Here is a 12,125-nt window from a genome sequence, read left to right on the forward strand (position 1 = left end):
AACTATGTCATAGCTGGAGCTCAATCAATTGGTGTTGGTGGATTCACAGCTTTTGATGCCGAAGCCTTCGTAATGAGGACAGTGATGCTAGGAGACAAACACACACCCACTACATGCACAATAACTCACACTTGCTCGAGTGTGTATGTGTATATGAAGTCACAATTGTGCATCCCTTTCCGTTCCCCATCTGTATTGTTTCACACAAGTACACTCTGCATTCTTTTATGTTATGGATGGGCAATAAAATAATAATTGTCACTATATATTTTTCATCAACAGCAATCTAACACTGTGTGTGCTAGTCTCTGTCACTCTGTGCACCTTACCTCTTGTGTTGTGTGTGTGCCAAAAGCTTTGCCTGCATAACTTATTAATACCATGTATGTTTTTCTAATGATATATCAAAGAGTATGGAAGAAGAACCCCTTAAAGGAAGAGCTTCTAGTTATTGAGTTTGTTTGTCAATAGTCTTTTTCCCTTTTTTACATCCACCCACAGTTCGTTCCCAGACAGCTCACCCACCACACCTTCTCTTGTGTGAGCATACATTTCCTCTCATTCTGTGCAATAATTTGTCTTTTTTACTTTATCTCTTTTCCCACTAAAGTTAATTCAATGAGCAGAATTTCTCTCATGTTTAAAGGCTATTACTTGATTATGCGGAAGTGTTTTACCTAAATGTGTGAAAATGGAAAATCAATTCTAAATGTTCAATAAAAGTTGACTAAAGTCTGTTAATTCCCCTAATAACTTCCTCGTCCTCTCTTGACCCTCAGGCAGTGGGATGAGCAGCTGGACCCCCGTCTAAATGCCAAACAGAAAGAGGCCATACTGGCAATCACCACACCCCTCTCCATCCCTCTACCCCCAGTCCTCATCATTGGGCCGTATGGCACCGGCAAGACGTTCACCCTGGCACAGGCTGTCAAACACATCCTCCGCCAGGAAACAAGCAGGTGCGTGCATATTGATATCATTTTGACCTCTGTTGGCAATCCTGGGTGGTTTGGTGAGAGTCTTCTATTTGGGCAAATATATATCGTATACCTTTTTAACACCCAAATTTGCAGACTGTATCCTATTTCAGACAAAAGCCAGGAGCTGGTGGATGTTTTTTTTTTTCTTTTGACCTGTGGAAAATGAGCTTTCAAATAATGTTGTAAAGAAAAGCACTGTCATGTCAGTGTAGTGTAACACAACATCCCTGCAAAAATTCTACCTTTTATTAAGATTGTAATGCTCAGTTTTTGCTGATTTAGAGAATGGATGATTAAACTTTATGGTCATTTTGAGGCTGTTTATGGATTTCAAGGGGAATCTCACTCCCATCAAGGGCCATTTCAGTTTTTATAACATCCTTCTAGAGCCATCCTGGATTATTGAACACGTATGTCACACTAACCTCTCTAATGTGATGAATGGAAATGCTTCTCTTGACTCTGCATCTCATGTTAGATGGTAGTGATGAGGACAATGATGACAATATTCGAAACTGATTTATCAGGTTTAGTTCAGTCAGTCCTGTACTAGAACTGAGTGTTTTGCAAGGATCAGCTGTGAAAGCAGCCGCTAACAGCTGTAGGTTGATCCAAACAGAGATGCAAACACAGAGAAAACATTGTTGTTGAACTTTCAGCTTGACATTTCTCAATGATTTCATGGTGTGTGTTGGCTTGCACATCGGCGTTATCCACATTATGTGGTTTAACAAATATGTTCAGTTCCTTTTAGTCTAAAGCAGTTATTTTCTCACCAGACTTGCAGCATCTTGGAATTTAAGAGGATTTATGATTTCTCTGACTCTTTGAAGTCAGTCTCTAGTTCAGAGGGTTATATTGCGAATGACCTCTATTAAAAGTAGGTAGGATTGATACGACATGTCAGATTTCTCTAAATGGGTTAATAATTTGCACCAAGTTATTTTGAAATTGCAATGGCCGACAGGGAACCTGCCTGAACTTGACTGGCCGACTGGAATCATTCACTAAAGCTTCAGATGGCGAGAGGTCAGTCAAAGGGCGTGGTGGAGTTGGCTGGGGATGCTGGGATCTGCAGTCACCTCAGTTATTGCCCCGGGCCAATAACATTCTTGGGTTTGACATTTGAATTTAAGAGAAGACTCAGCTGCAAAGTGTGTGTGTGTGTGTGCATGGTCATTTGGATGTATTTGTGTCATTTGTAGTCAGTGCCCATGGATAGTTTGATTATCAACGCATTTCCTGGGCTGAAATGAATGTTGAATGCAAACCATAATCTGATCCATCAAGTTATGTCACTCGCATGGTGTTGTGTAACAAAATAAGATAGCATTTTCTTTTAGTGAGGATTCTCATCATTAGTGAGCTCCTTCAGTGTTTACAGATACCCAAAGGAAATCATGCATTTCCTTGTATTTGAAGAGAAGCGATGTTGCATAATCACATAACTGTTTCCCTGGTTCTTATGAAAAATTTATGAAAACCTTGGACAGTGTCCCCTGAACACAAGCTAACATTTAGTGCTTTGATAAGGGAAAGAGGGATGTATATATGTAATGTAAAAAAAGGGCTTTGGAAATGTGCTAGAATGTAATATTCATTTTTCATTTCACTCAAAACCCATTTAGGATGAATTATAGATATTTTAAAAGCTAAGACAAGGGGAGGTGACCCCTCTGGACTTGTACTGCCTGCTCATCAAACTGTTAAAAATGGTGAAGAAGATGCCATGGTCAGGTTTACCCAGTATGTGTTACTACACAGTTTCAGTGCTCAAAAGCGAGCGTCGCAGGTTTCACCTATCTCTGAATGTGTCACTATACAACAGAGCTCCCATTGCTGTTTGTCTACATCATTGTAGTCACTGTTAGGGATAAAAATAATTGACTGTAAATTGGCATTTTGTCCAATAAGAATTTTATCTAGTCACTGTTGATCTAAAAAAGCAAAGCCATGGAGTATGCATTGGTGTTAGAATAAAGTATTAGTACTTCAGTTGCAAACATTAAAGAGAACGAGCACATTAATTCAGGTTAGATAGTCAGCATTATCTAGCTTGACCTGTTCAAATTTGACCCATGATTAAACGTCCATTCCATGTACACAACCACTCGCATCAAATTGATTATGACCTCCTTGTCCTCCTGTTTGGATGGTTGAGTGGTGTTCTTGGAAAAGAACCGGTGAATTGTCAGAGCATCTGTGCTCCTGCAGCTGTCACAATCAGTGACAACATTCCTGTTAAAAGCTTCTACTCTTGGGCAATTTTTACAAGCAACAAGGTCAATGAGAATGTATTCACCACCCAAGGTTTTATGTTGCGTGTTCATGACATCTCTCCCTCTGCGTATTGTAGGAGCTGCGTATTATGGTTCATGTCTGACATTCTATGTCTCTGGCCTTTACAGGGTCTTGATCTGCACCCACTCCAACAGCGCGGCTGACCTTTACATTAAGGACTATCTTCATCCTTACGTCGAAGCAGGCAATCCACACGCCAGACCTCTCAGGTAAGGAATTACATTTGTCAAAAGAAGACTCAGTGGTTAAGGGCAGAAACATGCTTCCTGTGCCCTTTGTATGTGCATGGTCTTTGTGTTAATTTAAAATCTTAAGAAGTCCCCTGAAGTAGCCAATAAGACTCCAGAACCTGACATTAAGCATTGGAAGCACAGGGCAAGTTAATTTTCCTCCAGCTTTTCTAGAAACAAAAGTTACTTTCTGATTTAAAAATAACGATAACTTATTTCATTTTGCGGTTGAAAGTTTCCAAGCTGGTCTCAACCTAATCAGTATATTCTGTGATTTATGACTTTTAATTAAAAGTCACTTCTCTCAGCTTTTAGGACTACAGCCCCCCAAAGCACACAGTTGCCTTGGATTTGAACAAGCAGTGTATTTTCCTCGTTGTCTCCTGCGTCCAATTTTAAGGTCAATCAGTTCCATAATGATGCTTCAATATAGACAGAAAGTTAAATTGGATATTTTGTGTTTAGTGGTCGTCCAGGTTGCTGAAGTCCACCTTGCCAGAGAGAATTTGTATGAGACTCATTTATATATACACCAATATCCTTGAAAAGCCTGCAGTCAGAATAATTCATACATAATATAGAGAGATAGTTCAAGGGCTGGCCTGCAGACATCAGGCTGAATTTGGAAATGTGCCTTTATCCTCTTTTCCCTCTGCTTTAAGGCAATAAACACACACACACACACACACACACACACACAGATACACTCACCTTGCATACACTGCAGAAGTGCGGAGGTCACATTTCAAGCGGCCCCAGAGGTCACAAAGCACAGGAAAGTAACGTCTGCCTGATCAGCCAGGACCTAACATGACAGCTGTGTGTTTGTGTGCGTGTCTACACACACAAGCCTAGGGACCATATGGGCAATCAACTGGCTTGTTTCACATGAGTGAGCAGGCTGATTTCAATGGGTTCCAGTGAAGTCCTCCATAATCACTGCAGCAAACTCGTCTCTCAGCTCCCCTCGTCTCTGCTAGGATGAGTGGACTCACTCAAGGATAAAAAGCCAGTATGAATATTTCGGGGTCAGCTGTGAAACGGGACTTACCAACATCCCCAGGAGATAATCTGTCAGGTCTTTACTTCCTGGCTGTCTGACAGTCAGAATTCTCCAGACCTGGGGTGTTCACAGAATATCATGTCCAACTTTTCATATTTATTTCTCAAAGAAAGTAGAATATGTCATGTAAAAATGTTAAAACAACCTTTGCATATCCCTTATGGATCAAATTAATTTAACAAAGACTTTAAATGAAGACTAGTTATTGTATAGTTCTGATTAAAAAAATGTTTTTAAGGTATTCTACCAAAGTACCAGACTACCAAAGTAATTGCTCTTATCCTCCCCTAGGTGTACCTCTGCTAATCGTTTCCTTTCTTCTCCTCGTGTCCAGGGTATACTTCAGGAACCGCTGGGTGAAGACTGTCAACCCAGTGGTCCAGCAGTACTGTCTCGTCTCCCACACAGGGGTCAATTTCCAGATGCCCACAAGGGAGGACATCCTCAGGCACCGTGTGGTGGTGGTCACCCTTAGCACCTCCCAGTACCTCTGCCAGCTTGACTTGGAGCCTGGTGAGTCCTATGAGGAAATAGTAGTTGTTAGTCTCTAGGATAGTGAGGCTGCTTGGTGACTGTCCTTTAACACCATGTCCTTTGTCTAAGAATTGTTTCGGTATGGCAGGTTTACTAGGTGCAGATCTTACAGTAGATGGTTCTGCAATTAGTAGGGAAAGTCGTCTAAATATCCAAAATCAATGAAGGGATTCGGATAAATGATTTCTCTGGGAAAAACGTGGATCTTGATGAGAAAAATCATTTAAATATGTGTAAAATAAGTTCGGTTTAACTGAATTTGAAGGGACTCTTGGGCCTTTGTGGAGGAATGCGCGCTGCTCTACTGATTGGCATTTTTGTTGGTTGGTTGGTCGTTTTTTTTTTTTTTATTACAGAAGGATTGGTTTGAATCAAGACATGTCACTTTCTTTAACATTGCAAGACAAGGCTTTTGTTTTCCCCCCTTGTGAATAATGCATGAAACATATTTTGGGGACTGATATTTATTAATATCCGAATCGTAAATTTGGTTAATATCAATGTTTGTTAATAGGTTTTGGGCTTTAATTTGGTCTATCTTTATAGCAACCCATCATTCTTCTGCAATAGATAAACATGATTTCATGATCTGCATTGCTTTGTTGGCTTAGCTATACAGTATATTGAATTAAAGCGCACTGTTGGGCCTTGGTGGAGCTATGTGTTCTGAGTCCCATTCTAGTTGTTTCTGTGTTAGATAGGTTGATTCACCTTTTTTTTTTTACGTAAACGTGGTGAAGGAAATACTAAAAATACTAATACTTCTCAATTGCAGTAAAAACCACAGGCTCAAATATTGAAATAGAATTGCGTCAACACTCAGACAAAAGGCTGCATTTTCTTGTCAGATATCGTTTACTTTAGGCCTGTAACATTTTATCTGTAATACAAGGTACAAAATATTAAAGCTCATTATGCAGACGTGGCCCGGTGCATTAATTTCCTGTTCTTCAGTCATCCCCAGTGACTCTGATAGCCAAAGTTGGCAGGGACTCGCCATTTAGAGTGGAATCGAACACATTTAAGTTTGGTAAAAGGCACAGAAAAAAACAAACCAATTTGTCAGTGTATGCTAATAACCGTCTCTAATGTGTCAGCGAGGGGGGGCTTTGTCTGTTGCCTGGGAACACCATCTGCTTCTAATGTAATTTACATCATTAGCCTTCCTCCCAACGTTTCATCTGTAGTGTTCTCCTGGTGTTCAACAGTGATGAAAATGGCCAGGAAACGAGGCAACTGGGAGCTGGCGAGTCTACTAAGTACCAATAACAAATCTCCCACCTCAAATACAGCAGTGCCCCCAAAAAGATGGTTATGCTGCTAACTAATTCCTGTTGTTTTTTTTCATATTCTTTATGGCCACCATATGTGACCTGGCTTTTGTAAAATTGACATGCCTGGTTTTCTTCTTTTGCAAAGAGGCTAATCTCATTGTCATGTGCAGAACCAGGTTTTTTTTATTGTCTGCTCAACTAAGCGTTTGAGCAGCAGGGTCCCTTCTCAGCGACTCTTATCTCTCAGATTAAATTCCCTGTTCATTCTCTTATCTAAAGCCCCATGCAGTTAGAAGCTTTTGTTGCAGGGAAGTCATATGACGATGGTGTATTTAATTTATAACTTATTATAAGTGGTTAACCTTTCGTGATTGTAATTAGGAAATCTGAAAAGTGGTGTATCAGTAATCATCGCAAACTTGTTTGACACAACTTATTTTCTGTTTGAATCCCAAAGCCGATGAAAAAATCCCTTCCATGTAGCCATCTACTGACCAGTCACAGGCCAGTAGGAAGCACAAGGAAATTTAATTTGTGAAATAAACCTCTCTGGAAACAAAATGCTTTAAAATAATCAATGTGAAGCTACAGCAGAGACATTTCTAAAGGTGGTGCTGTATTTTCACTTTCCAGGAGACATGCACCAGGGGTTCAGGTGAATATCGATCTGTTTGGAGGCTTCTGGACCTTGCAGCCTGATGATACAGACTGTGGCTCATTCTGTTCAGTCGGGGACCTTTTCCTATCAATGGCCATTTTAATTTAACATCCTTTTAGGGCGATACTAAATTATTGAACACATCACGCTTACCTCTCTAATGCTCTGGCTGGTACTGCGTCTCTCTGGTGAACGTTCTCATGTCAGATGGTAGTGATGATGTTCCTGGTTGCTGGATCTCAAGGTTTGGGTCCATGAGTGGAGAGAATTAGAAAGTGGGTTGTCCCAAAAGAGAATTCAGTATCAGGAAGAATTTGTTAATAATTAGTTTGAGCTCATTGTTGCTCAATGATTTGAAGTTGTGGGCTTATTAGACATTTCCACAAAACTGCTTAAAATTTTCAGTTCCTTTGCCTAACATGTCCTTTCACCAATGGCACCAACATTCCAATATCATATAGCAGGCTCTTTTCGTGCAGAGTAGGAAAATGCAGTGCTACCCTCTTTAACCCCATTTTTCAGTTGCATTTGTCAGACATCCTCCAAACCGGATCTTTAAGAAGCTTGTGTTTATGTGATGATGAATTGATAGCTGCATTGATCCCTTCATTCTCAGACATCACATATTTTTTGTGTGTGAAAAGGGTTGAAGGAGACTGTGCTTGGGAAAATGTGAGAGACGGGGTGTCTGAGGTGAAGGGGTTTATTGTCCACCGTCATCTCTCCACCGAATCACCTTCACCTCTGCTTTATTATCCCGTACAATCTTTGCCTTGTTTTGTCCAAATTCAAACACCGTTATTAGTCCGGTGACAGATAGTAGCCACAGAAATGTAATTTGGATCTCTTGTTTAGAGACTGGTTCCCCAAGGCATCTTCGTCCCAGGTGAAACATTACGCTCCATTTTGCTTCACGTCGGCCTCTTTCTCTTCTGGGTGCTCATAAAGACTGTGTCTGCCTCACTCCTAATCTCTACTTCCCTGCCTGGGGAAACATTCCCATTTGTAATGACCCATGTACATCATTTGTGAGCGTTATTTGGCCGTTACGTGTTCATGTGGATCGAAGTAAAAGAGCAAGGAGGCAGGATGCATCAGGTCTCCTGTTGACAACAATTTATCGGAGAGGTCAACAAAAGTTCCCGGCCTCAATAATTAACAATGTGATACGAGGAGAAGCACATTTACATGATGTCCCCTCGGCCGCATTGTTGAGCAAGACAGGGAAATAAAGAGCTCAAAGCATTGCTTTAATAGCAGTGTCTGAATTGATGCGCCTGTCAGCAGCACAATGAAACACTGTGCTACTTGGCTGCTTATTCATTTATACACAATGTTAAGAGATTACTCAAGGGCATGATTTGAAGTTTATGCCTATTATCGAGATTTTACCCATGCGCGTAATTGCATGCATATTACTCTGCATCATTGCTATAAGTGACCTCTGTGTCATCGAGAGCAGTCCTTATTATATCTAACAACCCATTAGTGGAGAAGATATCATTGCATAATTGAGAAGTATCGACTGTAATTGTATTTAGTCTGTTTTTAAGATTTCACAGACATTTCCCCTCGTATGCGCATGTGTACTTTTGTTTTGGCAAAAATCACTCGCAGGCAATTCTCACTTCATAACTTCTACTAGATAAACTCAGTTGTTTAAGTTCTGCATCATACAAGTAACAGGGCAATGCAGCAAAGTGTAGGTTCAAGCCTGTGCTTCAAGGATGTACACATAGTTCAGAGATAACACAGGTTTGAAGCTTTTATAGTTCAGGGCAAAAATCAATTTTAAATTTTTTTAAAAGGCTGATACTAAGGAGTGAGCTGCCTCAAATTAAATCGTTCCACGTCTTTAGGTTTTTTCACAGCGCTTATTCAGTTATTTCCAACCGTTGCATTTCATATCTGCATACATTTTCTTGTGGAAATGGTGTTGGGGCTTCAGAGGCTGTTTTCTGGTTGATATTCAGTCTTTCTCTCCTCCGCTCCCCGCTCCAGCACTCATTTGCAATGCTGTTTCATCCCCTCCCCTCACACTGCCGAGCACCAGTTGAGCCTTTGAAATCAGGGTTAGAGTATAGCTCAAGCCTTTCAAAACGTCCACAAAACACTACCTTTGGTTTGCTGGTTAAGAGAGAGGTTGGGAAAAGGGACAAAGCACAGAGCATTATTGACAGTTACAGGGCTTTAATGTTCCTGCTGAACTAAATAATTCATCAACAATCTGCCAATGTAACAGTTATAAAAATGTTAACCCGAAAATGGTCTAGTTATTGCTTAGAATCATCTGATTCAAGTATATTCACTGGGATTTTATTTTTAGGTTTTATGTGAGAAATTGCATGTACTTTCTTACTAAATAGTAATAGCACAAGTTACATCTAAGCAGTATCCTGTAGAAGGACTTCTGAGGTTTGGGTTACTGCAGTATCTCAACAGGGAATGATAGGTAACAGTTGACGGCTTCTATCAACTTCTAAACTGATGTGGGTGTGCCATTTTTGCAGGGTTTTTCAGTCATCTCCTACTGGATGAAGCGGCCCAGGCCATGGAGTGTGAAACCATCATGCCTTTTGCTCTAGCTAGCAAGACCACTCGCATCGTGCTGGCTGGGGACCATATGCAGGTAAATACAAACACTCAACAGTTAGTCTGCAAATCCCCACATTATGAAAATCCACATTGTTATTTCTTGGGGCCATTGTCTCAGATGTTTGAAGACTTCTATTTGTGTTCCTAAAATAAACCATGATGAAAACCTACAAAAGTTGTATGAACAGAGCAGCGGCATTTGTGCGTTGTTTAAGATTAGACTCAACTCTGCTTCAAATACAAAAGAACAGACAGCAGCCACTGTAGTGCAGTGGTTCTGGAGACCACCTCAGCCATTTCAACACAAACCTAAACTCCCGTCAGTCCAGCTTTCTGGGCCAACATGAGGTATTGAAAGTGCTGAGGATTACCAGTAAGCAGTGGATGAAGATGAGGCAAGAGTCTGCCATGCAGTAATTGCTTTGATTAATACTCTTTCGTGGATCAGAGAAAAACAGATTCACCTGTGCCCATCTCTCGTTTTCCACACACTTTCTCACACTTTCCTCAATAGAAGGATGTGTCCCTTTTAGATTTCTTCATCTCCTTTTTTCTCCCACGACAAAAGTTAGTCATCCATTCAAGGGTCAAGAGGAAGCCGAATTGTCTATGCGGGCCATGGCCTCTATTGATCGTTTGCTTTCTTATTGACTGCGGCTCCTCTTTATGTTTGCCAAGCCTCTCACTGGCATTTTTGAATGCAGATTCAAGCTCCAGATAGATCACGGTCTTGTTCTACACATTGCAGTCTGCAGGTTTGGGTCGATGTTTGTGATTTAAAAAAATGTATAACCTCCTTTCAATAAAAGCACTTAAGTGAAGAGTCACAAATCAAGCTCAGTTCTGCTAAACAAAAGAGCAATAATTCTGTCCAAGATAAGTGGAATCCAATCTTACCATGCTACTCTGCTTTGGAAGATTATTGAGGATTGCCATGGCAGCTGGTCAAGCAAAGTAGTGCAGATCTCCCTTGCAATGTTTTCCAGATGATCTAAGGCCGAGGTGGTCAATATGGTACCTGTGAAATGCTTTGAAACTAACTTGTTTTTCTATCTCTCTCTCCCTCTCTGCTTTTTTCTTCCCCGCCATTCTCTGTCCTCGATAAACAGCTCAGTCCATTCGTGTACAGCGAGTTTGCACGGGAGCGTAACTTGCACGTGTCACTGCTGGACCGGCTGTATGAGCACTACCCCCGGGAATTCCCCTGCCGCATCCTCCTCTGCGAGAACTACCGCTCCCATGAAGCTATCATCAAGTAGGTGTGAGGGCCTCAACACTGCCTTGTGTTGAAACTGGCTGACATTGATGATACTAAAGAGAAGGTGTGGTGGGTGGAGGGGTTCCGAAGAAAATGAGAGTGAGGGGCGGCAATAGAAGTCTGTGTTAATGCAGGCTGTAGCTCTTTGACAAAACAAGGGGCTGTGTTGAGGACAGTGTTCTCCTCCATCTCCATAATTTTTAGGTTAACAGAAGTTCAGCTCAATGCCACAGGCTGCATATTGTATTTTACATTGCTTGTGTTTCTTCAAACACATAGGTCTACACAGGTCTATCATTTCAATTGCGTGCTTTGTGAGCAAGTGCAAGACATGGAGTTACCTGACTCAAAGACCTAATTGGTTTTGTTCCATATTTTAAATGCCACATTTTCATATTTTATATCGTATCCCTCTTACCTCTTCCTACAGCTACACATCAGAGTTGTTCTATGACGGGAAGTTAATGGCAAGTGGAAAGCAGCCCTCCCATAAGGACTTCTACCCTCTGACATTCTTCACAGCCAGAGGAGAAGATGTCCAGGAGAAGAACAGCACTGCCTACTACAACAACGCTGAGGTATGGGTTTGCAGAAACAAGCGACAGGCTGAGTAAAAACTCAGTAGCTCTGCAGTTGCGAAAATATTCATATCAGCCACCTCCAACCCAGAGATCATGCTTTTCCACATTCTGAGAACATGTGGCCTGTATCTGCATGATAGTATGCATTGCACCTCTGCACCATGATTGGCTGATGAGAGAATTGCACAAATAAGCAGGTTTAGCAGTTTCGCCAAAACGTACTTGGTTTGTGTGTGCACCACAGCTGAATCTCCTTCCCGATCACATCTGCAGCATCTTTGTGTGCTGAATAATTAAATTGACAAAATTGTTACATTTCCAGATAACATGAGTGAAAACTGGTGACCTGTAAGAATGGGTGCATTTGAGTGTATTTATAACTAAGCAATATAACTTTCAAATTGTGCAAAGTCGTTAGACCGCACATAAAATTGGTATAAATAATTCAGGGATTTGAATGCAGTGAAATTGAATTTCTTTCAGGTTATTCAGTTGAGCTTGGTTGAGTGAACTCAAAAGCAGAATGATTTCTCTGTTACTTATAAGCACTGTTTATTTCATCTCATCATAATAGATAGGAGATCCTGCTATCTTTATATCCTAATTGAAGTTGAAACCCATAAACTTCATTAGGAGACCAACCAAGAGCTT

At 40.9% G+C, this 12,125-nt stretch overlaps 1 protein-coding gene across 3 annotated transcripts in view; it reads left to right on the forward strand.

Annotated features, from left to right (window-relative positions):
- The window catches only part of helz (helicase with zinc finger), a 49,313-nt gene that overhangs the window by 21,232 nt on the left and 15,956 nt on the right, over positions 1 to 12,125 (forward strand). For 2 of the 3 annotated variants that reach the window (XM_062386952.1, XM_062386953.1), the window contains 7 exons: positions 502 to 540; positions 780 to 959; positions 3,389 to 3,490; positions 4,909 to 5,087; positions 9,551 to 9,669; positions 10,745 to 10,890; positions 11,324 to 11,471. In XM_062386952.1, the coding sequence (XP_062242936.1) occupies positions 502 to 540; positions 780 to 959; positions 3,389 to 3,490; positions 4,909 to 5,087; positions 9,551 to 9,669; positions 10,745 to 10,890; positions 11,324 to 11,471 (913 nt within the window). The remainder of the gene's footprint in view (positions 1 to 501; positions 541 to 779; positions 960 to 3,388; positions 3,491 to 4,908; positions 5,088 to 9,550; positions 9,670 to 10,744; positions 10,891 to 11,323; positions 11,472 to 12,125) is intronic. The other variant, XM_062386954.1, reaches the window with a different exon arrangement.

The sequence above is a fragment of the Platichthys flesus genome, chromosome 5 (assembly GCF_949316205.1).
Source record: "Platichthys flesus chromosome 5, fPlaFle2.1, whole genome shotgun sequence".
NCBI lineage: Eukaryota > Metazoa > Chordata > Actinopteri > Pleuronectiformes > Pleuronectidae > Platichthys > Platichthys flesus.